The 26,127-nt window shown below is 40.2% G+C and overlaps 2 protein-coding genes across 5 annotated transcripts in view; one reads left to right on the forward strand and one right to left on the reverse strand.

The window, feature by feature from the left end:
- Positions 1–26,127, forward strand: part of LOC110957620 (protein FAM83G) — a 216,228-nt gene that overhangs the window by 94,206 nt on the left and 95,895 nt on the right. The window lies entirely within an intron of this gene.
- The window catches only part of si:dkeyp-9d4.3 (caskin-1), a 60,025-nt gene that overhangs the window by 25,855 nt on the left and 8,043 nt on the right, over positions 1–26,127 (reverse strand). For 3 of the 4 annotated variants that reach the window (XM_051951354.1, XM_051951353.1, XM_051951355.1), the window contains exons 2-11: positions 19,023–19,074; positions 17,480–17,577; positions 11,807–11,952; positions 11,549–11,644; positions 9,885–10,006; positions 7,041–7,149; positions 6,515–6,623; positions 4,395–4,489; positions 2,346–2,460; positions 554–838 (exon numbers count right to left, since the gene is read on the reverse strand). In XM_051951354.1, the coding sequence (XP_051807314.1) occupies positions 554–838; positions 2,346–2,460; positions 4,395–4,489; positions 6,515–6,623; positions 7,041–7,149; positions 9,885–10,006; positions 11,549–11,644; positions 11,807–11,952; positions 17,480–17,577; positions 19,023–19,074 (1,227 nt within the window). The remainder of the gene's footprint in view (positions 1–553; positions 839–2,345; positions 2,461–4,394; positions 4,490–6,514; positions 6,624–7,040; positions 7,150–9,884; positions 10,007–11,548; positions 11,645–11,806; positions 11,953–17,479; positions 17,578–19,022; positions 19,075–26,127) is intronic. The other variant, XM_022203742.2, reaches the window with a different exon arrangement.

Genomic DNA, 26,127 nt, shown 5'->3' on the forward strand with positions numbered 1-26,127 from the left:
GGGATATACTGTATATTTATAAAATACTTGTTTTTTTAATAATGTTCCGCATTTTGGACGAGGATAATACTGAAAAAAACACCGGTATGTCTGGACCCAGATTGCTTTTGAAGGTTTTCTTTCCCAGCTTACCCACTGTATGTAAATTCATTGTGGCAATATTAATGTACTCCATTTTGATCACCACTGATTCTCATGTCTCTACATATTATATTATGTAAATAATTGTTTTTAGTGTTTCATACCTCCCAGATGGATGTGGAGTTTGTTCTTTGGTGGTGGATTCAGAACCACTCACTATTTAAGTTTATTTATTTAACTATTTACAATAAATAAAGTCAGACAGTGTACATGATCCCAGATTTTGGTAGCTTCTTAAAGGAAAAACCTTAAAAACTGCAAGACAGATGTATCTAGGAATTGTTTTCACTTTTTTTTTCACCGTCTGGGTGAATCGACCCTTTAACGAAGCACTACATTAAGCAGACACGTGTTGTCTTGTCAAAAATCATAGAAAAGGATTCTTATCTGTGATTTATGCTACAGTATGTACCTGTCTGACTTTGCGGCTCCTGAGAAGTGGAGAGAGGAGGAGCAGGAGGAGGAGAAGTGGACAGAGGAGGAGTAGACAGAGAAGGAGGAGAGATGGGAAGAGGAACGTACCCAAATGAGGAGAACCGAGGGAGGGACTGTGTGTTGGGGTGGAGGGAAGGAGGGGGAGGCAGATGCAAGGGGAGGACTTTGGAGGGGGGGAATGAGTGTCCGTTGACCGAGGCAATGGGGCAGGGGTTGGGCCTGCGGAGGAGGAGGGTGTGGCACTGCTGGGACGGGGAGTGACCTGGACACAAGCCAGGGTCGGGGGAGGTGCAAAACAACAACATAACAACAACAACAACAACAACTGATCAGTCAACTTGAAACAAAACAAATCTAATCAAAAGAAATCTTTTTTTAAAAAAATGCATAAAATAATAAAAAATCAAAACATGAGAAAAAGAAATACATCCATATATGTCCACACAGGGAATATATCTGAGTAAATTAAAATATAGCATCACTACAGCAACAACAAAGCAAACAAACGATGAGAACGGAAGCATCACCATCTAGCGGGGCGGAGGGCTGAACTACGAAGCCAGATTAGCGGGTTAGCAGGTATGCTGAGTTCAAAATCTTTCAGTATCATGAAGGTACTTGGTTAGATCTCCATGGTAACTGATGCTGTGGAACTAATCTGGTCCAGGTTCTGGTCAGAGTTTCTGATTTAAATCGGCTGTTAAAAGCATCTCCCTCTAATCAAATCCTTTCCTAATGATTATTTATGAGGGATACAGATTCTCAGCTGATGGAAAATGAGAAGAATGAGAAGAACTTTATTGTCATTGCACACTTTCATATACAATGAAATTAGTTTGAGCTGCTTTGCCAATAGCAACTCAGGCTGCTGCACCTAAAGCGCGCTGCCTGTGAAAATGCGAAAATGTTATATTTGCAAACATGTTAATCTGTACACTACTAAAACCACTGAATGAAGCTGTTCAGTTACAGTATCACACACTGTACGTATCACGTTGCCAAGGTAACCCGACATGTTTTTACTTGGTGATGCAGAATTCGTACAAATATAAAACACTGATTATTAGTATTTATTACATAGAATATTCAGTCAGTAACATTAGTTTCACTTTAATTTCCCAACAAATTAAAGGGATTTCCTGCATTATGGGTCAGTGTCAGACCTAAATGGCAGCTTTTTATCGTCATACCTATATATTTCTCATTGTTCTCCATTAAAACAACCTGTTGACTGAAGCAGCTGAACACAATCATTTCATTTTGTGCAAAAGAAGAGTCACATGATGAGTTAAAACTCCTCCTTTAGTGTGAACGCGCACAGAGTTTGAAGAAGAAAGTCTGAGTTAACAAAGAAAGTTTAAAACCATCTTCATACCTGTTCACTCTGACTGAGGTTTTAGTTTTTGTCAAGTCAATTTGCACAAAGAAAGAACGGCTATGCTGAACTTGCTTTGTAGTTTAGCCCTCAGGATAGTTGGACGAGTGCGTTATTCAGGGAGGAAGGAGCAGGAACATCGAGGAGGTTCAGAGAATGGACAGCTGGTAGAGATTTGATTAATGGAGATGATTGACAGGTTGGGAGAAACAGATGGGCTGCCCAAAGGGGCCGACGATGCTGCAGCTAACTACGAGTAATGATCGACTACAGCTACAAGAACAGCTGCTGAGGTCAAAGCTCACGCACCCACACACACACACACACACACACACACACACACACACACACACACACACACACACACACACGGAGCTGTGACGTGGGTGGTCACCTGCCCTCTTGATGACTTCCACCATGTTGGAAGGGAAGTAGCCCACACGATCGTTTCCAGTTCGGTTGTCGTGAATGCAGCCTTTCCATCGGCCGTCAGAGTGCTGCTCCAAAACCTGCACACACATTATATCTCAGTGATATGTAATGGTCATATATAATGTATTATATGATATACACTCACCGGCTACTTTTTTCAATTTACACCTGTTCAGTTGCTTGGTAACACAAACAGCTAATTGGCCAATCACATGGCCGCAACTGAATGCATTTATTCATGTGGACGTGGTCAAGACAACTTGCTGAAGTTCAAACCGAGCATCAGAATGGGGAAGAAAGGGGATTTAAGTGACTTCGGACTTGGCATGGTTTTTGGTGCCAGACTAGCTGGTCTGAGTATTTCACAAACTGCTGATCTACTGGAATTTTCACACACAACGATCTTGAAAAAGAGAAAATATCCAGTGAGCGACACTTGTGTGGGCCAAAATATCTTCTTGATGTCAGAGGTCATAGGAAAATGGGCAGACTGGTTGGAGATGATAGAAAGGCAACAGTAACTAAAATAATCACTGGTTACAACCAAGGAATGTAGAATACTATCTCCGAAAGCACAACACGTCCAACTTTGACGAAAATGGGCTACAGCAGCAGAAGACCACAACGGGTGCCACTCCTGTCAGCTAAGAACAGGAAACTGAGGCTACAATTCACCAAAATTGGACAATAGAAGACTGGAAAAATGTCGCCTGGTCTGATGAGTCTCTATTTCAGTTGCAACATGAAGTTACCATGAAAGCATGGATCCATCCTGCCTTGAATCAACAGTTCAGGCTGCTGCTGGTGGTGTAATGGTGTTTGGGATATTTTCTTGGTACACTTTGTACCAATTGAGCATGGATTAAATGCCACAGCCGACTTGAGTATTGTTGCTAACTGTGTCTATCCCTGTACTGTATAACTACAGTGGACTATCTTCTGATGTCTACTTCTAGCAGGATAATGCACCATGTCACAAAGCTCAAATCATCTCAAGCTGGTTTCTTGAATATGACAATGAGTTCACTGTTCTCCAATGGCCTCCACAGTCACCAGATCTCAATCCAGTAGAACCTTTGGGGTGTGGTGGAACAGGAGATTGGCATCATGGATGTGCAGCCACCGTGTGATGCTATTATGTGAATATGGACTAAAATCTCTGTAGAATGTTTCCAACACCTTGTTGAAAGTATGCCACAAAGAATTAAGGCAGTTCTCAAGTCAAAAGGAGTCCAGGCTTTTACTAGCAAGGTGTACCTAATAAAGTGGCCAGTGAGTGTATATCTTCGCAAACCTCTCCAGTTTTAACATGAAGAATGGGCCAGTCTCTCCAATGCAACATAGCACACATTAGTGTGGAGTACGCCTCATAGATTGGCAGCCATCTTGCAAGCAAGGGGAGGTCATACACGCTATGAACTGTTTAGGTGTGCTATGTGAACTTTTGCAATACATTTATTATTAAATGGTTGGAATTTAGTATCACTTCGAAGACCTTTTTCACAACTCTGATGCAGTCAGAGTGTTATTTATTTGTTTTACAGGTATCATTTGGATTTGCTGTTCGATATTTCTGATGAAATAGTGATAAACACATTATTTCATATGGAAACACAACTGGTTCTCTATTATGCAAGAAATTGTTGTCTTTTATGCAAACAATTTGCAACCACGGCTAAAACTTTCCACAAAATTGCTCGTAACCAACATTTTGACCAATAGCGTAGACCCTACTGACAGCTACCCAACAATACCAGCACAAGCTAAACGTAAATTCATCACAAGATTCATTTAAAATCTCTCTCAGTCTTGTAGAACCAGCTAATCCCCAGTAATTCATGAGCAAATGTTTGATTAAAGCAGTGAAAATCTGCACTTTGGTCTGATGAATAAATAAAAATCACTGAATAAGAAGGTGTGTCCAAACTTTTGACTGGTGCTTCTATGAAGATCCTAATTAACTGTACTGCACAATTCCATCGGTGTTGGGACTGTAGTCAGGTGATTGTACCGTGATAATGTCTCCAGCTTTGATGTTGAGGCTGGTGAGGTCGTAGTTGTTGCAGTAGTCCTTCAGCGCTCGAACTTGCATCGCAGCCGAAGCATCTACAAGACAGAAGTACAGACAGTGCAGACGAGAAGATGGAGGGGAAGGCAGATCTGATCTTAAAGTTCCTCTCTGGTCATTGATCAAACCTTTAAATCTCATCTCTGTGTGTTACAGTTACATATTTATAAATTATTTTTGAGTTAAATGGTTTCAATGTAACCCTGCATTGCTGCTTCCCTTAAAATGTGACGATCTCTAAAGTCCTACGACTCTGCTCAGCACGATGGCAAGTTGTAATACTGGTGTAATTCAGTCATGCAACTTGGAAGCAGATTCTGAAGAGGACTAATGGTACAAAAAGACTCACCCTAAAGGACTAATTTCTTAGGCTTGTTAAATATAAAACCCTGGAATCTGCGTTTTTGAGACTGTCATCAGTATACTGTAGTTTCAAGAAAACCCTCAGGAATATGTTGATTTCTTATTTTGCTCTTGATGTGCATAAATACACCATATAGACACGCTGAAAAAATAAAAATATTGATGTGAAGTGACCCAAATCAAAGCAAACCAGAGGTAAATTCATATTCTAGACACAAAAGCACTATTGCTGGACGCTTCAGCTTCCAAATAGTGATGTGCCATCATCTTGAATGTGTTTGTGGTCTTTGCAATCACCTCAGTCTGAAAAAATCACCATTGAAAACTGTCATTTTAGAATGCATGCGAACAGAAACTACACCAATCAGGCATAACATTCTGATCACTGACAGGCGAAGTAAAAACACTGATTATCTCTCTATCATGGCTCCTGTTAGTAGGTTGGATATATTAGTCAGCAAGTCAACATTTTATCCTCAAAGTTGATGTTGGAAGCAGGAAAAACGGGCAAGTGTAAGAATTTGCATAGTTTGACAAGGGCCAGATTGTGATGTCTAGACGACTTGGTCAGAGCATCTCCAAAACTGCAGCTCCTGTGGTGTGTTCCCAGTCTGTAGTGGTCAGTATCTATCAAAAGTGGTGCAAGGAAGGAAGAGTGGTGAACCAGCAACAAGGTCATGGGCGCCCAAGCCTCACTGATACACGAGGGGAGGATGGTTGGCCCTTGTGGTCCAATCCAACAGACATTATTCAGATTGCTGAAGAAGTTAAGCTGGTTCTGACAGAAAGGTGTCACAATACACAGACTATCACAGTGTGTTGCGTATGGGGTTACATAACTGCAGACCAGTCAGGGTGCTCATGCTGACCCCTGTGCACCACCCAAAGACCAACAATGACCACGTGAGCATTAGAACTGGATCACAAAGCAATGGAAGAAGGTGGCCTGATCTGATGAATCACGTTTTCTCTGACATCACGTGGATGGCCGGGTGTGTTGCCTACCTGAGGAACACACGGAACCAAGATGCACTATGGGAAGAAGACAAGCTGGCGGAGGCAGTGTGATGCTTTGGGCAAAGGTTCTGCTGAGAAACCTTGGGTCCTACCATCCATGTGGATGTTATTTTGATGTATAGCACCTACTTAAGCATTGTTGCAGACCATGTATGCCTTTTCATAGAAATGGTATTCCCTGATGGCTGTGGCCTCTTTCAGCAGGATAATGCACCGTGTCACAAGTAAAAATGGTTCAGGAGTAGTTTGAGGAGTGCAACAACCCTTTTAAAGTCTGGATTTGGCATCCAAATTCCCTAGATCTCAATCCAATTGAGCATCTGTAGGACGCGCTGGACAAACAAATCCGATCCATGGAGGCTCCACCTCACAACTTAAAGGATCTGCTGCTTACATCTTGATGCCAGATGCCAGCACGCCTTCAGGGGTCTAATGGATGCCTTGATGGGTCAGGGCTGTTTAGGCAGCAAAAGTGAATCAATACAATGTTAGGCAGGTGGTCATAATGTTATGCCTGATTGGTGTAGTTATAGGAGTCCTTAAAGTGAAGACACATGCTGTTAATGATGCATTCACCTCCTAAATATAAACATGTGACTAGGTTTTAATTAATGCAAGTTTAAACTGTGTGATTTCCCATAACTATGAGGATTCAAAAACGTGTTTGCAGGTGTGTGTTATACCTCTCAGCAGCTGTTTGATCTCCCGACTAGCCTGTGTGGTGGTGAACTGGTTTACGATGTCCAGGGCAGTTTGACTCAGAGTGTTTCTCACTCCAGCACTGATGCCACTCTGCACAGGAGAAAAACTACTGAAGCTGCAATGTCAAATTACATCTCACAGAGTTTGTAAAAAGGATGCGGCTTTGTGCGCCTGCCTGCTGCTAATATTTGTTGTCTGTGCTCAGCAATAACATCAAAAGTGAAATGCAGCAGGATCAGAGAGAATGCTGATGGCAGGGTTAAGCATGTGTATCGTCTGAAGGTGACAAAAGGCCTAAAAAAACCTACAACAGCGGTTTTGAATATGGGCAAGAGACTAGACGGTACAGTTTTACGTAACAGGCCGACGTATCCCACAGGTTTCCTCATGCAGCTCGGTGTGAATGACAAATGCTGAGGCGTAAAGTTGCTCAACTGAGAGGAGCGAGGCGGCATTAACAGCAGCTGCTTATGTAAACACATTAAACAGACGGACAGATCGACTTACATCCAGCAGCAGACGAACTACCTCCGTCTTCCCACAGAGGGCAGCCTGATGTAGCGCCGTGCCAGACTCGGACTGTCTGTTGATGTCTATGCCGGCCTGAATCAGCAACCTGCAAACAGGAACAGCACTAACCTTACAAAAATACAGATGTGGAACTGTATCATCTGTCGATGCCCAAATATCCAAATATTTATGGACCTGACTGTATAAATACATATTGATGCATATGTACATATACATCTGAGAAAAATTGAGCCATTGGTCGAATTATCTCCAATAAATATCAAGTTTGACTCCTGTTGCTAATTGTTCTCCTAATTTCTCACCTATATTACCTGTTGAATTTTAACATATCAGACAAAATCGAAGTTGAAATAAGCCTAAAATAAGAATCACAATTTCATCTCCCGAGCTACAGAGGAGCAAACTCTGAGCAGTAAGATTTTCCTCTGGGCTGCTACAGTGTAGGAGTAGAGTAGTGGCAAAAGAGGAAGAAAACAAACCACACAAGTAAGGACCACAACGACGTCTAACCAGAATCAAGTGACATTTGGTGGTTTGTTTACATGCTGCATAATGTGCTGCACTGAGCAGCTAATTAGAGATCTGACGTTCGGCATTCACTTTTCTCTGATAGATGTTTGTTCGGTCGGTCATTTGACAAGCTGAAGGACAAGCGTGCTTCTGTGTTTACATTAGATAAGAAGCAGACTAGTAGTTTGTGTTGTTCACAGCGTGTTGTGCAGAAGGCTCAGTCTGAACGTCTTCTCTGCCTGTGATGCAGTATTTACTGATTTATCAGAGATTTGGCTGGTAGCATCGAGATAAAACCTTCATCTATGGCTAAACTAATGCAAAAACAGCTAAATGCAACATAGATATTACCAAAACAAATCTAAAAGGATAGTACATAATGTGGGAAGACTTTGAAATTTCTTAATTTAACTAAATTTAGAACTGCGCAAATAATGTTCAAAGCAAACAACAACTTCCTCCCTGATAACTGTTCTGAAGTAAACTTGCAAATTAGGAGTTAAGAAGAGATTGTTCAATTTAAAAAGCCATTTGCTCGTAGCACCACGAAGAACAGAAGTTTATCAATATGTGGGATACATATTTTTTTTAAACATTGCTTGAAAAATAATATGATGTGGAAAAGTAAATGTGTTCTGGAGTTTCTAAAGAGGTATAAAAGTAAAAGTAGGAGGTTTGAATATAAGGTAAACAGGAAATAGTAGATATGAGATGTACAGACATGCAAGTTAAACTTCATCCTTTTCAGACAGTATTTTTGGTTTTGGATGTTTTGTTTTGTGTATTTATTTTCTCTTTTGCCTTTACTACACTGTGGTACATTTGAAATAAATTGAATGAAGGAATGAAATGACCATTACAAGGACAGAAGCGAGTCATTTCTGTTTGATGAGCCACAGATGAGAATGAAATCAAACGGCAGATGAGACACTGAGAGCTAAAAGACAACAAGGCCTCCAGAAAAACAAACAACACAGAAACCGACAGCGTTCCCACTCTGCTGCCGACTGTGGAGGCAAAGTTTTGAACTTCAGAATGCACTGGTGATTAGGTCAGCTGGCAAGATGTCATTGAGCAATTAGCAAAATGGCCTCTCCAGGCTGCTAATTTCTGAGTTTACCAAAAGGCGTGAAAACAAACACTTTGAATGATTCATGTTAGCTGGAGAGCTGCAACACCGGTCTGTTCTGAGCAACTTCACAAATTTACACAAGGAAGGTGGAGAGTGAAACGTGAAACCACAATAGATCTGAAATGAAACAATCAAGATGTGCTTTAAGTTCAGACTTTCAGCTTTAATTTGAGGGTATTTACATCTAAATCAGGTGAACGTTGGAGGAATTACAACACATTTTAGATGTACCCTCCACCTTTTTAATCTTTCTACCAACTGACAACTGTTCTCCTCCTTTCTCTTCTATATTTCCTGTATATGAGAATCATATCAGACAAAATCCAAACTAAAACCAGGCTGAAATGAGAATCACAATTTCATCTTCTGAGCTGTAGAAGAGCAAACTAGGACCAGTAACATTTCCTCTGGGACTTTCTATGATTTACTGTCATCTGATGAATTTATGTCCAATTTTCAGTCATTTTTGTTTATTTGCAGCTGCTAAATGTTCAGCAGTTGTGGTTCAGAATTGTGCATCAGTAGTTGGTCTCTAGCTTCAGTATAAAAGCTGTAAAATTGATTTTGTGCATCAAGTTACAAATTTGTTTGTAATGTATACTGTATTATGTGTTATATTTATGATTTGTACATTTTTGTCTACAAAGGAGTGCATTGGTACAAGCATTTCACTTCATAGACTGCTGTGATTCACTAAATATTACAGTAAAGGAGCAGTTAAGTCATGGATTTGATAAACTCACTGTTAAACACTTTAAGGTAAAAATGTTCTTTCGCATGAAGTGATTTTCATCTTTAGCTTCTTGTTGCTATTATCACTTACAGTCTCAGAACTTGCTAAGAATTTGTCTTCTTTTTTCAAACAACAATCAAACAGTTTTTTTCCTTTGTTTTCTTTTCACTTTCCCCTGCATTAACTTCACATATTATCCATTTTATACTTCTGGTTCTAATGGCTTTAAAATGGATTTGTGCATCAAGTTGTCTCCTAAGATACAGATGAACAAACTCTGACTTTCCTGTGGGAGTGATCCATAGTGCCACAACAGGCATGTTTAGGGGAGTTACTATCATTATTTAAGGTGAAATTAGAGGATGCAGGCAGGTAGACGGATGAAGTTGGTATGAAAACAAACAAACACTGAGGGAAACAGCCTGAAAGGAAAACTCATTCGGACCGTATGACGTCTATGTGTCCGTTCTTGGCAGCCAGATGCAGCGGCGACACTCCGTTGGGGTCGGAGGGTTTCGGTTCCAACATGGCTGCACACATGTTACTGCTGAGCAGGAGCTGGACCACCTAAACACAGACAGACACACAATAGAAGAACTGTTCCAAAAGTCTGCAACAAACCAGGTAAACAAGCTGCTCGATATATGTGCAACCTTGTGCAAAATTAGACCTCAGTTGTTGCACAAATTTCTGTCTTCTGGTTGCCATCGAGTTAAATGTGTTAGCCTCATTACTGCGGTGTTTTAGAGCATTAGATATGATTTTAGACTGTGTTTGGGTTGTTTTACAGTGCAGCTGTTTGTTGGATGAATCAACGTAAGATATAGCCTAGCCGCGCTAGACCCAGGTCTGAAGACGCAAGGGTCTAGGAACTCTCGACAGGGAGGGACGCGGGCTAAAAGGTTGTCTTTCAAATCACTCTGCAGCAATTGGGTAGGTATACAACCAATCAGCGCAACGAATAGGCTGACGTAGTTCCTAGAGCGCCGGAAATCAGAGGATGCGGTAGTTCGGTGAAGCCTTATTTATACAGTCAATGGGTGAAGCTCAAGTATATTACAGACATGTTAACAGAAAGATTATTCAGAGTCGGTGCTAATGGAGCTCAATGACTGTTGTCGTTTTTGTTGTCGACCCTGACAGAGAATTAAATTCGTTGCCGTGGGTTGTCTAGCGCGGCTGGGCTAGTTGTTTCCGGTTGTTTCTGTCAGAATCGTCGCGCCTCTGTCATCACTTAGTTACGCCCGCCTTCTGACTCTACACTTCATGGTGATTCGTCGGCCAGTTTTAGGAGCATCCAACCTCAAGTCTTACTGAGGGTAACTAGACCCACCCTGGCAGAGAATTAAATTCGTTGCCTTGGGTTGTCTAGTGCGGCTAGGCTACGTAAGATACAGTTTGTAGTAGACATTTTGATCATGGATTTATGAAGGGATATTCATTCTAAGACATATCTTGAGTTATCTGACTTATTCAACTCTGTCTTGCCTTTTTAGTCAGGCTTTTGAATGATTGATGGATTTTAATCATTTATTACAATTCTTATAACTTTATTTATTATTTGATTTCTCTTTTATTTGCCTATTTACATATTTTTGTCTATTTTAAACACAATTTATTACTGTTGTTAAAATGTTATTATTGATTCCTCTATGTATTCGCCTCTTTTACATATCTTTGTCTATTTTATATATGTTCTATTGCTTTATTTTATAATTTCCTGATCACAGCTTGAAACACACTGCATGCTGCATGCTGGTCAAGTTGCGGTCCGTTTCAAGCTGCAATCCGGTGCACCTCCCCAGAGCGGGCCGCAGCTCATTTGCATAAAGTAGACTCGATTTCTACTTTATGAAAATTCAGTATTTTCTATTCATCAAAAAAATCTGTGCAATACCACTGATATGTGCAATAAATACTGTTATAGTAGTTATTTTTAGATTACTGGCATTTTTTATGGTACATTCCTTAAATATTTGTGCTGTCTTTTCTGCTGTGACAAATCAAATTTCCCCACTGTCGAACTAATAACAGGCGATCTTATCATATCTTATGCAACATCTCTGTCAGTTAGCATGTTTGTTTGAGTTTCCAATCAAATGTACTCACACTGACTCGTCCAAATTCACAAGCAAGGTCTAGCGGAGTTTTCCCGGCTGAGTCTGAGATGCAGGGGTTGGACTGGTGTTGCAGCAACATCTCTGACTGTGACACACAAACGCACATTTTACAGGCACATCCGAGCTTGAAACGGCCACACATCAATGCACGCATCATCAGATACACACACTTCACAAGAACACACACTGGGCTCAGTTAAAACCCCCCACAGTTCACACACAAACACACACAAACGCACACACTTACCCCATCGTAGTGCCCATGCTGAGCTGACAGGTGGAGCGGGATCTGTCCTTCGTCTGACTGTCCGTTGACTGACGATCCAGCCTTCAGCAGCATTTTCATCGGTTCAGTTTTCCCCTGCCATGCAGCATAATGCAGAGGACGCATTCCTGAACAAGACACAGGAAACACACACACAAAGACAAAAACACAAAAGATAACATCACAATAAAGCAACAAGCACACAGACACAAAGACAAAACCAGAAAAAATGTTTATTTATTACTACGCTAAGGAACGCAGTGGAGTTATGTGACAATCCTTCCGTCGCTTGTCCTTCCGTCTGTTTGTCTGTGCGAAACATTACTCAAAAACAGACTAATGGATTTGGATGAAATTTTCAGGGAAGGTCAGAAATGACACAAGGACCACCTGATAACATTTTGACAGTGATGTGGCTTATAGTCTGGATCTATGAATTTGTTAAAGATTTCTGTATCACTGCGAGATAGCCACGGCGTGAACACCACGAACAAGTGAAGCTGCCTGCTGATGATCACATGACTGTAATCCTCCTACAAATCCACCGCTGCAGACTTATCGGGACTTATCCACCACAAATCATACAATGACTGAGCAGCCTTGGTGGAGTATTGCGCTCTCTGAGTGGTTTTCTTGTTTGTTTATTGGTTAACTGCATTTTCTATATTTTTGCAATTGTACACTACAGGCCAAAAGTTTGGAACTGAGATCAAATTTGTACAAAAAAGATCATAGTTTCAAGAAAATAAAAATGATTATTGTATTCTGATGAGTCACTCATCAGAATACATTTTTACTATAATGATCACGTATTTGTATCTATCCTCTTGATTCTTTACTCAGCTGTTTCTTTCCAGCCATTTTTGTGGTAGTTAGAGAGATATGGACACAGCTGAGATTTATTAGGATTTTTGTGTGCAAACTCTTAAAAGCTAAAGAGACAAAGTGAATAATGCAAACTGAGATTTGTTTTATTTACTTTTGCACTAAAGTTGTGACTCTTGTAAATCTTCTCAAACCTAAAACTAAACCTGTCTTTTCTTCAGACAATATTTATTCAACAATTGTCTGGTAACTTCAATGTACACCTAAAGGTAAATTGAGGAAAACAGTGCATATCAAGGAAAATAAAGTCTGATCATGGAGTAAATGCATCCCAAAATCCATAGAATTCATACTGGTGTGAAAGACACTGTGAATAGAAACGGGAAGCTGCGGTCAATGTTTGGCATGTAGTGTACATAATGGTTATTTTTTGACAACTGCATGCCTTCTTTTTGAAATGTGGACGAGACTCTATTTTCGCTCCACTGTTGTAAAAGTGCATTTTTGGGCAATGACAATAAAGATTTATCTTATTAATCTTACTATCTTATCTAGAAAATAAAGTCACATGAAAGCGTGCAAATATGTTTTTTTCATTTTACACACAGATCAGCAGATCCAGAAAACAAAAGTACTTCTGATTTCCTGAAACTCAAATATCAACTAATCTACTCTGGTGTGCTTATCATGTGAGAGGAAATATACAGTAAATTCATGCATTAATGCTTAAACACGGAAGTGAGACAGCAACTACTAAGATAATTGACTTAGATTAACTAATTAAAATGTATTTTTTTCGTCAAATGTAAGATGTATTTTTTTTACAAAAATTTTATTTTTGGGACCATTTCATTTGGATGGACAAAACTAGTGATTTGTGGACTTTACCACCAATTCTGCAAACTTGTATGTTTTTGTCAGCTTCAGACAATCTGTTGACTAAATAACTCATGGATAAACTATAAAAACAGTCTATGGATTGACAATGGAGCTAACTGCTAGTTAGCCTGAATGTGAATGCAGTTTCTGCAAACCTTACAGTAAAATCTGTCTTACAGCAGCTTCAGGCTCAGGCTCTCGGTACGCCTCCTGGAAATACGTTCTCATTGTGGCTGACATTTCTGACCTTTTGTAACCCCTAAAGTATTGTTTGTGCAAGCACCGAAATCATGGGCTGTCTGAGACAAACAGCTTCCAGACAAAAGGCGAGAAACAAAAAAACCCCATCAGTTTCCTGACGTGACCGAGAAAGGATTTTGAGGGAAACTGGACAACCTAGCCCAGAAATACAAGGTGAGCACAGGGCAAAAATAAATTAATAATAAATCAACATAGAGTCATTAGCAGTGCCTCAAACCACCAGAAGACATTAAGCGACACTTTGCAGCAGGGACTATAAGGAGCAGTGTTTCTAATGGCAGCAACCCAACAGCCCCAGTCTTGATACCAGAGATGAGCCACATCGTACGGCTGAATAAAGACGCCCTCCAGGCTTGGCTGGCATGAGGGAGTCCTGACTCAAAGGAGAGGTGCTGGCAGGATGTGGATTCAGAGCAGCTGCAGGACTTACAGAAGCTTCAATATATGAGGAGATGTAATTTACCGTAACGCAGCCTCAAAGATCTTACAGAAAGTGTCGAGGAAGAGCGACAGTGAGCTTAAGAAATGCTTCATGTAACGGACACAGCCTCAATTCAGTGGGTTCTATAGCAAGAAACTGTGACTGACAGGTCCTGTAAGAAAAGTTTGATCATGGAAGAACTTTTCTTTCATTTAGGGTTAGTGGTCAGACAAAGTTGTATTTCTCTGATCATTCATGTTTTCATTAAAGAATGGGACATATATTACTAATTCTGCCTGGGTATGTATACTTGTGAGCCCAACTGTATAAAGTGCAAATAAGATAATGCTGATGAAGTCAGACTAATGTAGAATCAATCAACATAGATTACAGGTTTAAGTTCTGTACTAACAACAATAATGAATATAAATGTGATAGTCCTAACTGAGTGCTGCTTTTGGAAATACCCTGAAGTGAGTTCCCAGAATTTTCCTGGCAGTTTCTGAAAACATAGCTGCTTGTTCTTTATCCTGTTTTTGATGGTTTTTGGAGCCCAGACGCCCTTGTCTGCAGGATGTCCAGGCCACTGAACCTAAGATGGCATTTAGCACATTGTTTTTAGTTTTTTTTAACTCAGAGGAAACAGTTCTTTCCAACACAACGTGGGCTTTTTACATTTGGTTTAGGAATGAACCTTAAACCTGCAATGCTGATGATATTTAGCCACGTACCAGTACAAGCTGTTGTTAGACTGTACAAAAAGCACTGCCATACATCTCAGACACATTCCAAATGATAAATATTCGAGACTTTTATAATACCCTGTACAATATTATTTATTATTTGTTAAATACATACTAGAACATACTTCTCTCTGTGCACTATGTTTGAGATTTACCCTTAAATGACAGACAATGTCCTGTTCTTTCTATAGATATGTCATTTAATAATACTAATGGCATGTTTTTTAGATTTACATTTTTTCCTACAGAAAAGTAGCCTAGCTGGGCTAGACAACCCACGGCAACGAATTTAATTCTCTGCCAGGGTGGGTCTAGTTACCCTCCATAAGGCTCGAGGCTGGATTCTCCTAAAACTGGCCGGACCAATCACCATGAAGTGTAGAGTCAGAAGGCGGGCGTAACGAAGTGACGACAGAGGTGTGACGATTCTGACAGAAACAACCAGCGCGCAATAAACAGTTATCTTTCGACTCGGCTTTGGCCACAGCCCTTAAAGATTTGAAGCTAAAATTCAACTTGAAAGATAAACAAAGGACGGCACTGAAGTGTTTCATTGAGAAGAAAAACGTATTTGGACTTATGCCGACGGGATATGGCAAATCCTTTATATACCAGTTGGCTCCGTGGCTCCGCTGGTTGGGAAGCTATTGGGACTTAATAACAATCCGCCGGTGCTCTCGGAACTACGTCAGCCTATTCGTTGCGTTGATTGGTTGTATACCTAGCCAATTGCTGCAGAGGGATTTGATAGACAACCTTTTAGCCTGCCTCCCTCCCTGTCGAGCTTCCCTAGACCCTTGTGCCGTCAGAAACATGGGTGTAGCATGGCTAGGCTAACAGAAAAGGATTTTTGTTACCAATTTTATCTGTTTGCCTTTTGTTGCTGTAGTCAAAACAACGTACATGACAGCCATGAAACTGAATCAAAACATGTAAAAATATGGATGATACAGCTGTAATATTCAGTTTAGTGCGTTGTGTATGTAGAAGCTTCCAGTCTTCACAATAATTTGAGGTTTCCCGGCGTCGCCATGACACCTGCTGAGGAGTTGTTGTCACCTGGTGTAGATGCCTGCCAGGTGTGTGTCTCTATTTAGAGACATGGTATGCATGACTGATTGAGAGATTAAAATAGATTTTTATTTTAATTTTAGTATTTTATCGAGCATGTTTGATATTGTTTTATTTTATTTTATCTCATATATATTTATTCTTATTTTTAATTTTCCATCTCTATCTGTTTTATTATTAGTTTTTAAATTTCTTTTTTATTATTGTTATTTATCTACCTTATTTTATCTTATTTTAATGTATTTTATCTCATATATATTTATTATTCTTAATATTTTTAATTTTCCATCTCTATCTGTTTTATTAATAGTTTTAATTTCTTTTTACCTCCGCCAGGAGGTTATGTAATCACCGGAGTTTGTTTGTCTGTCTGTCCGTCTGTGTGTGTGTGTGTGTGTGTCTGTTTGTCTGCTAACAGCATAACTCAAAAAGTCATGGACGGATTTTCACCAAATTTTTACAGGATGTCCGGAAGAGCACGAGTAAGAATCGATTAGATTTTGGAGGTGATCCGAATCACCGTCTGGATCCAGGAATTTTTTGAAGGTTGAAGGACAATTGAGAGATGGCCACCAGGTGGCCAGGCAGCCAAGGCGGCCAGGCGGCCAGGCGGTCAGGCGGCCTTGGACAGACAGACAAATGGGATGGCGGCGGTATGCGCTCTCCGAGTGCTTTTCTAGTTTATTATTGTTATTATTGAATTTCCCTTCGGGATCAATAGTCATTCTATTCTATTCTATGTTATTTATCTGCCTTATTTCTATCTTATTTGAATTTATTTTCTTATTTATTTATTTTACCTCATATATTTTCTTTCTAATCTTCCATCTCTAACTATCTCTATTTTAATAATAATTTACTTCATTTTTTTAAATATGGATGATGACATCTGTAATATTGTCTTTCTTTTCAGTGGAAGCTTCATGTGTTCACAATAATAATTTGAGGTTTCCCCGGCGTCGCCATGACACCCGCTGAGGAGTTGGTGTCACCTGGTGTAGATGCCTGCCAGGTGTGTGCCTCTATTTAGAGACATACTGTGCATAACTGACTGAGAGAGCAGAGGCACTGTGCCCACATCCTTTAGGGATTATAACTCCCATCTGCCCTGAGATTTCTTCTTCTTCTTGTACTCAAATTTGCCAATGTGGGATGGAGATATTCTGCTGCTCTGCTTCCAGTTGGCTCTCAGTCCTGCAGCCGTGAAGCACTTCTCCTCTGTTTTCTGTTGTTTACTGCACAAACAAATCTGCCACTTCTCATAAATACACTACACGGAGAAAAAAAACGATATTGCATCTCCGACGAGCTCACCTTTTCTATTACGTAAGCTGGGATTATTTGTCACGCAGGGACACTCGGAAATGTTCTGTTTGTTGTTGTTGATGTGTTTTTTTTGTGCGGTTAAACAGTGACACACAGTGTGAATATCTGTGTGCATTCTTTTTTTTTTACCTTTATGGTCTTTGATATCCACAGCCGCCTGGGCCTCTAGCAGCAGTGAGATCAGCTCCTTGTTCCCGCTCAGAGCAGCGTGGTGCAGCGGCGACAGCCTTCACACAGACAGACACACAGATTATGTATAAAAATACACATATTCATATACGTAGTGCAAAACCTGAACATAACTTTGCTGAATTAATCTTCGGCGTGCAGCTGCTCCGCCCCACAGCTCTGTGTGAGCGACGGGAGGGGGGAAATGACCTACTTCCATTAATAAGCAATCTCTCTACCCCGGAGTTGAGCGTGCACATGGGGCATCTGTGTGGGTGTGTGTGTGTGTGTGTGTGTGTGTGTGTGTGTGTGTGTGTGTGTGTGTCTAATGGATCCCTGGCGAACACAAGAGTCGGGCCCTGGAGTCAAATCAGCGACTCATCAGTCATTACACAAGGAGCTGAGTCCAATTATCTGATTCCAATCAACATAATAAAAAGATCTTCGCTATCTGATGGAGCCAAATGGAACGCAGTCGTAAACCAAGCATGTGCACACAAAAAGCTCAACCGATCGCAGAGGCTAAATATAGACCAAAATCCATAGTTGAACATTCGGAGTTGATAAGAGGGAACATTTCTGAGCAAATGAAGAGCTGAGAAAATGTTGGCGTTGCTTTAAGGTGATAATTAGAGTCTTTAGATTTGAGCTCTTCGGTTGGCTATACGTTTCCAAGAGATTTGAGCGGGAATTAATGTGCGTTGTAACTAATAAAAGAGAGTCCACCCCCCACCCCCCCACCCCCCTTTTCGCTTACCGCTGTTAATTAGATGAACAAAACTTGGATCGACTACAGATTAAAGCCTCTGGTGTTCGTTGGAATTCGATGTTTTGCTCAAGTTTCGTGGATGTCTCAGGGCTCAAATCTGAGTTTTCTGGTTGAAGGACAACCTCTTACATCACTTTTTTTTTTACTTGTCACCCCTTAAAATGAGGCAAGTTGTACCCGTAGACAGACAAACTCAAAACAAATCTTCCTCAGTGACAGTTTAAAACATTTTTAGAGCCTCTTTAGTTTGTATGAATTCGGGAGCTGTGTTTAATTAGTCTATGAGGCAAAGTGTTCTTGGAGATGAAAAGAAAAACAGTATCCAAAACATTCTTTTGGGACTCTTAGGCAAAGCAAGGGTTGAAGTTGTAGAATGAACTTCTACATAGTCAAGCAAATTGACTGCTACCAAACCAATGAACCAAACTAAATTCATGACAAGTTTCCTCCCTCAGAGTACCTAACAGCTTTTCTGTATTGTTTCTATATTCAGCATTTCACCTGGAAAACAACAACAAAACAAGATAAATACAGTAGAAATCTGATTATTTTCTTTTATTCTTATGCCTCTAAATATCTTGCAAGTCTAATGTAATGTCTGTTCAAAAATTCAGCTGTGTTTCTACCAACAATTTTAAGTTCTAAAGGTTTTTTGAGGTTCTAAAAATGAAGGAATGGGTTAATATGAAAGAGAAAGTAAAGGTAAGAAGGACAAAGAAAGCAGAAGTCTCTCACCCGTCTGCATCCTGGATGTTGACGTTCACTCGCTTCGCTGCTCCGAGAAGCTCTGGAAAGGGAAAAGATTTCATTTCAGTCCCATGTTTTCTGTTTTCTGTCTTCTGTCATGTACATATTGTAATATTTCATTCACTTAGTGCTGAAGCTGCTCTTCTACAACTTCTCTAACCCTCAGTTTCTTCACCACAACAAAAAAAGAAGTGACAAGCCAATAAAGACAAAGAAAAGTCACTCAAGAGGAATATTTTGTGATAAATACATTAAAATTTAAGGCCTGCTAGCATGCAAAATTACAGATAATATGATATGCAAGTGGCAAGCTGGAGCCAGCAGGCTGAGAAACTGTAAAGGATTCCTGTAAAACCACAACTTGTCACTTTCACACTTTGTTTTTCATACAGATTGAGCAAATAACATGTTTTGAAGTTCTGCCGGTGCTTAGCTTCCTCGCCTCCTGGCTCTCGCTCCACATTTAGACAAACATGAGAGAGGTCTTGATCTTTCCATCCAACTCTTGGAATAAAGGCGGATGAGCTTATCTGCCAAGACAAAGAACTATTCCTGCAAGTCTGAGCTCTTTTATTTGAGTGATAGCAGGTCCAAGTGTGAACATTTTTAGAATTTAAGACTGCAATCAGGTTTGAACACATCATCATATGATTGCGATTCTACTACAAATCCACCAGTGCAGACTTATTGGAACTTATCCGTTGGAAATCATACAAGGAACAACTGATTAAACTGTGGGGGTGTTTCTGAGTCCCATCAATTCCCTCTGCCCGCTACATATTTAGGTCACATGATTCAATATCCGTACATAACATACACATGCGTAACACACGCCTGTGCTCAGCACAAGGTCATTTTGTTTGTGGGTACATCTCTATTAAATGGCCACATTCTACGGTGCCGTGATTTCGGCCATAAATTTTTTCAAGATTTCAGCCATCGGAAATGATCCAGCGACTGATCAACCTTGGCAGAGTACTGCGCTCTCTGCTTGATTTCTTGATTATCAAATAATTAATGTTTTGGTTTGCTCAAGTTTAAAAATGAGTTCACATCCTTACATCTCTTTTGTACAATCAGCAGCCAAAACCGAAAGAGTTTCACTTTCACTTTTGTGTTATTTTTACTTAAAATGTGGTTATAAAAATGGTAATAAAAACATCATATCAAAAGATAAATTAAATAAAAAGATATTTTATCTCTGTCACATATGAGTGACTCTGTGTGTGGTTGTATGTATTTCTACTGCGTTTGTGTGTAAATGCACATCTATACTTGTGATTATGGGATTGATTTTGTGAATGCACATGTGTGAGAGATGACATTGATCTTGAATGGAAGCATCTGAAAACACCCGGCAGCAGAAAAGGAAACCCAACAAACACTCAGAAAAGGACGCAGAAAAAGCCGCTTGCTTGTCTCTCTGCCTCCACTACTTTTCTTTTTTTTGTGGTCTGGTCAAACCCTCATAATCCACAGGCCATAATCTGTAGCTGTTCTGTAATCTGGGGAAAAGCTTCTCCCTCTCTCTGCAGCTCTATCTGCACTTCATCCCTTCATCCTGCTCTCACACTCTAATTTTCCCTGTAATTTGCTAAAGAGCGCGTGCTGATTGGGAGTTCTGCTGTTTCTGTTTACACTCTGCAGCTGACATCGGTTTCCTGCATGCATCTGTGTGTGCTTGTTGGTGTGCACGTGTAGGTTGCCTCCCACCCGGATCTATCTTGGATTAAAAACAAGAACCATCCCTCCCCACCACGCCACAGCTGATGAATCAATGAGTATAGATATCTGTGTCACCGTCAGATGAAACCCCACTCAGAGACTTATGACAGGGAAACACCCACAGTTATTCCACCAACTTTTTTATGAATTGATTATCCCTCTTTTGCCACAAGAGGATGAAATATTTCATCGAAATCTGAGCTGCAGCAGACTAAGAAGCTCAAACAATTCAGTCATTCTTTACTTGTCAGACACTTGAAGCTCACTTATTTCATTCGTAACCTTCCGCCTAATTGCATCAGTTACTTGAATTTGCCATATTAGATTTTGCAGCAATGTTCTTTTCTTCCCTGACATGAACTGCTTGTTTGAGAGCATTACCATAATGCCTCTCTGATGGTGTCCTTGGACCGGGGTTCATATTTTTTATGGTAATTTTAGGCACAACGCTGCAAACTGAGCCTCGGTTACCACGGTAACCCTGGACGTGCCATTCTCGTAGGCTGTCAGTCACTCGGCGGGGATTGCTATGATATTATTTAGCTCCGTCGCGCTGTAGTTCTGTAGAATTTAGTTGACGCAAAGTCTCATCATTCATTGATTTTAATTTGAAAAGCCCTCAATCCTAATGTAACAAAACTGCAGTTTCTGTGTGGAGAAGACAAAGCCTCAAATGTAACTGAAACAGAATTTCCAAACCTCAGGAGAGGTGAAGTGGAGGGTTTCTCTGGGGTCCTCATTACCAGAGATGTTCTGAAGTCCTGTTTCCATCACCTCTGACTTCACCTGTCATCACGCATTTGGAGTTTCGATGTAACACATAGCCTAAAACAAATGCCAGCACTCATGTGTCTTTTCTCCTGTATTCACACAACCGCACACATATGTTAAAGTGACTCGACTCTGGGTGACGATATGCTAACAGCCCAGCAAAGGTATTCAAATTTCATCCCGATTTCAAAAATATTGCCACAGAGAAGCACTGTAAAGAAGTTTTACACATTTTAGACATTTAGTCAATTTTCCCTTGGACAATATATATGAGACGCATCTGATTGATTCTAAATTTGTTCTGTAGCATGACAATGACCCAACATGCAGCCAGAGTTATACAGATTTATCTCCTGCAACAAGAACAAAAAGGCGTCCTACAACAGATGGTGTTGCCCCACAGATCTCAACATCATGGAGTTATTCTGAGATTACATGCAGAGAAAGAAGATGCTTAGACTGAATCCACACAAGAACTGTGGAAAGTTCTCCAAGCTGCTGGAACAACCAGCCAAGTACAGCGCTGTGAAGACGTATTTGCCCCCCTACAGAAATGTTCTATTATTGCATCTTTGTCACACGTAAATGTTTCAGACAAACTAATTAAAATGAAAATAAAACAAATTTTAATATAAGACAAAGATAACCCAAGAAAAACGCTGATTTCATATACTGAAGCAAAAACACTGCCCAGCCTATCTTGCCCTATGTGAAGAAGTAATCGCTATAGCTACCTAGATTGGCAGTTCACCACATTAATTTACCGTTGGGTTCAGTTTCACCATCCACACTCACATATGATTACTGCCAGGCTTGTTGAATCTAAACATCATTAAATAGAACCTGTCTGACATTGTGAAGTAGCTAAAGGGACTCAAAAAGCAGCACATGATGTTCTAAAGAGATTCAAGAACAGATGAGAAACAAAGTCATTGACATTTATCAGTCTGGAAGGTTACAAAGCCATTGCTGAAACTCTGAGACTTCAGAGAACCACAGTGAGAGACATTATCCACAAATGGAGAAACATGGAACAGTGGAGAACCTTCCCAGGAGTGGACCAACGACCAACATTTCTGCAAGAGCATTGGCATCTAATCTCCCGTGGATTCAATGACCACAAAGAACATAAAGGTTCGTCTGGTATTTACGTAAAATATCTGGATGAGCTCCAAGACTTCTGGGATAACATCTTGTGGACTGATGAGTCAAAGATGAAACTTTCTGGAAGGCATAGGTTCAATATGTCTTGTGTAAAGGTAATACTGCAATCCACAAGAAGAACATGATACCAGCAGTGAAACATGGTGGAGGTAGTGTGATGGTCGGAGGACCTGGAATACTGCTCTCTATCAGAAAGTCATTCTGGAGAATATCAACCATCAGTTCATGACCTAAATCTCAACACAAATGGTTTATGTAGCAAACAATGACCCAAAGCACACAAACAAGTCCACCTCTGAGTGGCTCAAAAAGAACTAAATGAAGGTTCTGGAGTGGCCGAGTCAAAGTCTGGACTTGAATCTAGTTGAGATTCTGTGACAAGACCTTAAAACAGGAGTGTCAAACTCCATTCCTGGAGGGCCACTATCCTGCATGTTTTAGATGTTTCCCTCTTCCAACACACCTCATTCAAATGATCAGGCTTCTGCAGAGCTTGATGATAAGCTGATCATCAGGTGTGTTGGAAGAGGGAAACATCTAAAACATAGAGGATAGTGGACCTCCAGGAACTGAGTTTGACACCTCTGCCTTAAAAGGACAGTTCATGCTGGAAAACCATCTAATGTGACTGAATTAAAATGATTCTACAATGAAAAGTGCACCAAAATTCCTGCAGTCAAAGAACTGCAGTTCCTAATGTTAATGCGGTAACACATACAAGCTTTTGGACATATTTTTTCACTTCTGTTGATGGCATAAAGCTTTTAGTTACACACTAAAAATGGCTGTCAGTTGATAATCAGACTGTAACAGGCAGTTTACGTCAATCTAACCCCGATGCAAAACTGGATTAACAACAGCCATTTTACCCAGATAATTAACGACTACTGACATGTAAACAGTGGATTAGAACAGTTCCCTTCAATACTTTATTTTAGTTTGAGTGAATAACCCACATTGGTATAAAAAATGCTTTTCATAACAGACCCTTTTTCCTCTACTGAGGCTGGAGTCAAGGTGGAGGTTGTTTGTTTGTTTTTTTGTTTGTCTTTCAGCAAGTTAACAAAAGAATTACTAAGGTGAAGTCAGTGATTCCAAAGGAAGAAATCATTAAATCTGAGACCAGATGTGGATCATTTTCTTTTGAGAGATGAGTAATTGATGGAGGTCTGTGCTCTACAAGTACCCTACTAGTCTTAAGTGTTGGTTCATCCATGCTAGTTTAATTGTGCTTTGTTAGTGTTGTATTGACTATAACTAGGTCCGTTTTGATTCACTGATTTTTACTTATAGTCTGTGAACAGAACAAGCTTTTGACAGTTAAAAAATCTAGTTCGCCAACTTACAAAATGGAGCTACCAGCTTCTGAAGATTAATTGTCTGTCAAACTCAGTGCAAATACATTTTAAATCAGAAAATGAAAAAAGTGCCACTTCAAGTGCCAAAGACGACTCTGCACTTTTCTGTACATAATGGAAGCAGAGAGTGGCTCATTTTGGCTTCACAGTGTTAAACTACAATTCCTAACAGCTACATCTGTCTCTACCTTTCTGCACGCCAAACACTTAAAATATTTAGTCAGAGAAAAACATGGTGACAGGTTTATTTCCTGTAATAGATTTTTAAAAAACTGAATATCCAACAGAAAACTCAAAATGACAACATGTTGATACACTCATCACCTACAGTACACTTCTATTTATGTAGCTATAAGAAAGAAAACACAGTGAAAGATGCATTTAGTTCAAATTTATAGGACTTCACTGTTGATTATTCTGGAAATTATTCCATCCATCAGTCAATCAATCATTTTGGCTACCTGTACGATAGTCAAAAATGCTGACTAGATGACTTCCAGGGCACAAGTTGACAGATGCACGCTACAGATTTGTTTCTTTCTAACAGAAAAAAAACCCAAACTACATATTGTGTCTACGTATTATAGCTGTTGCTGCTCAGTAATCAGTCACAAACACATTTCATTGACATTCATTAGTCTGGACAGCCTGTCCTCAAACCAAAAACGACCACATAGGTCATCTGTACATGCCCATATTACGACCGAGTGTTACGTTTTGACTATGTGACTTCTGGCAGTTGAGTAAATATCGACACTCCGGTGTCGCAGGTGAAACGTCACCATGAACAAACTTTTATCTAACACTATCCCTATCCCTTTCCTTCACCCTAACCCTAACCATAACCCTAAACCCGTGCTGGGAAAGTGAGGAGAAAGCAGTTTTGCGAGGGAAAAGCCGTTTCTCGAATTAAATCCCGTAATGCGTTCCTTTTCCCCGTAGGGGCGCTAACGTAAATATGCTCTCATGGGTCGTATTCCGGTGCACATTACATACGACCGACGTGGTCGTATGAATTTGAGCTTGTTGTCTGGAGGGTTACAAAGCCATTGCTGAGGCTCTGGGACTCCAGTGAGAGACATTATCCACAAATGGAAAAACATGGAACAGTGGTGAACCTTCAGGAGTGGACCAACGACTCCAAGAGCGTCCACATCTAATCCAGGAGATCACAAAAGAACCCAGACGAACACTTAAGATCTGCAGACCTCACTGGCCTCAGTTAAGGTCCGTCTACATGAGGGCCTTCGCCATCGCTGCCCCCACTCTCTGGAACTCACTCTCCCTCGCCCTCTGTGACTACACCAACCTCTCCACATTGAAATCCCTTTTAAAGACTCACCTTTTTAGAGATGCTTTTATTGAGTAATACTGTATTTTATTTTAATATTTTAATTTTGTCGATTTTAAATTACTGTTTTTGGACTTTTAACTGTCTTCACTTTTAACTCTTGCTTTATTTTACTGCATTTTATGTACAACCTCATTGAGTTACTTGTAAAGCGCTTTATAAATAAAATTTATTATTATTATTATCATCAAAGGTTCGTCTGGTATTCACAACAAATATCTGGATTAGCCCCAAAACATTTTGGATAAAATCCTGTGGACTGATGAATCAAAGGTGGAACTTTCTGGAAGAAATGGGTCCGTTAAATTAGGTATAAAGCTAATACTGCAGTCCACAAGAAGAACATGATAGCAGCAGTGAAACATGGTGGAGGTAGTGTGATGGTTGGAGGACCTGGATGACTTGTCATCACTGATGGAGCCATGAATTCTGCTCTCTATCAGAAAATCCTCCTGGAGAATATCCACCATCAGTTCATGACCTAAAGTTCAACACAAATGGTTTATGCAGCAAAACAAAGACCCAAAGCACACAAACAAGTCCACCTCTGAGTGGCTCAAAAAGAACTAAATGAAGGGTCTGGCGTGGCCGAGTCAAAGTCTTCAATCAAATTAAGATTCTGTGGCAATACCTATAATAGGTGTCTCTACTAAGTCATCCATCACAATCACATTTCAAGCTGTTGCTTTTTCTGGAACATTTTCTAAAAGTGAGGGTTAAGAGA

This window comes from Acanthochromis polyacanthus, chromosome 7, assembly GCF_021347895.1.
Source record: "Acanthochromis polyacanthus isolate Apoly-LR-REF ecotype Palm Island chromosome 7, KAUST_Apoly_ChrSc, whole genome shotgun sequence".
In the NCBI taxonomy this organism is placed as follows: domain Eukaryota; kingdom Metazoa; phylum Chordata; class Actinopteri; family Pomacentridae; genus Acanthochromis; species Acanthochromis polyacanthus.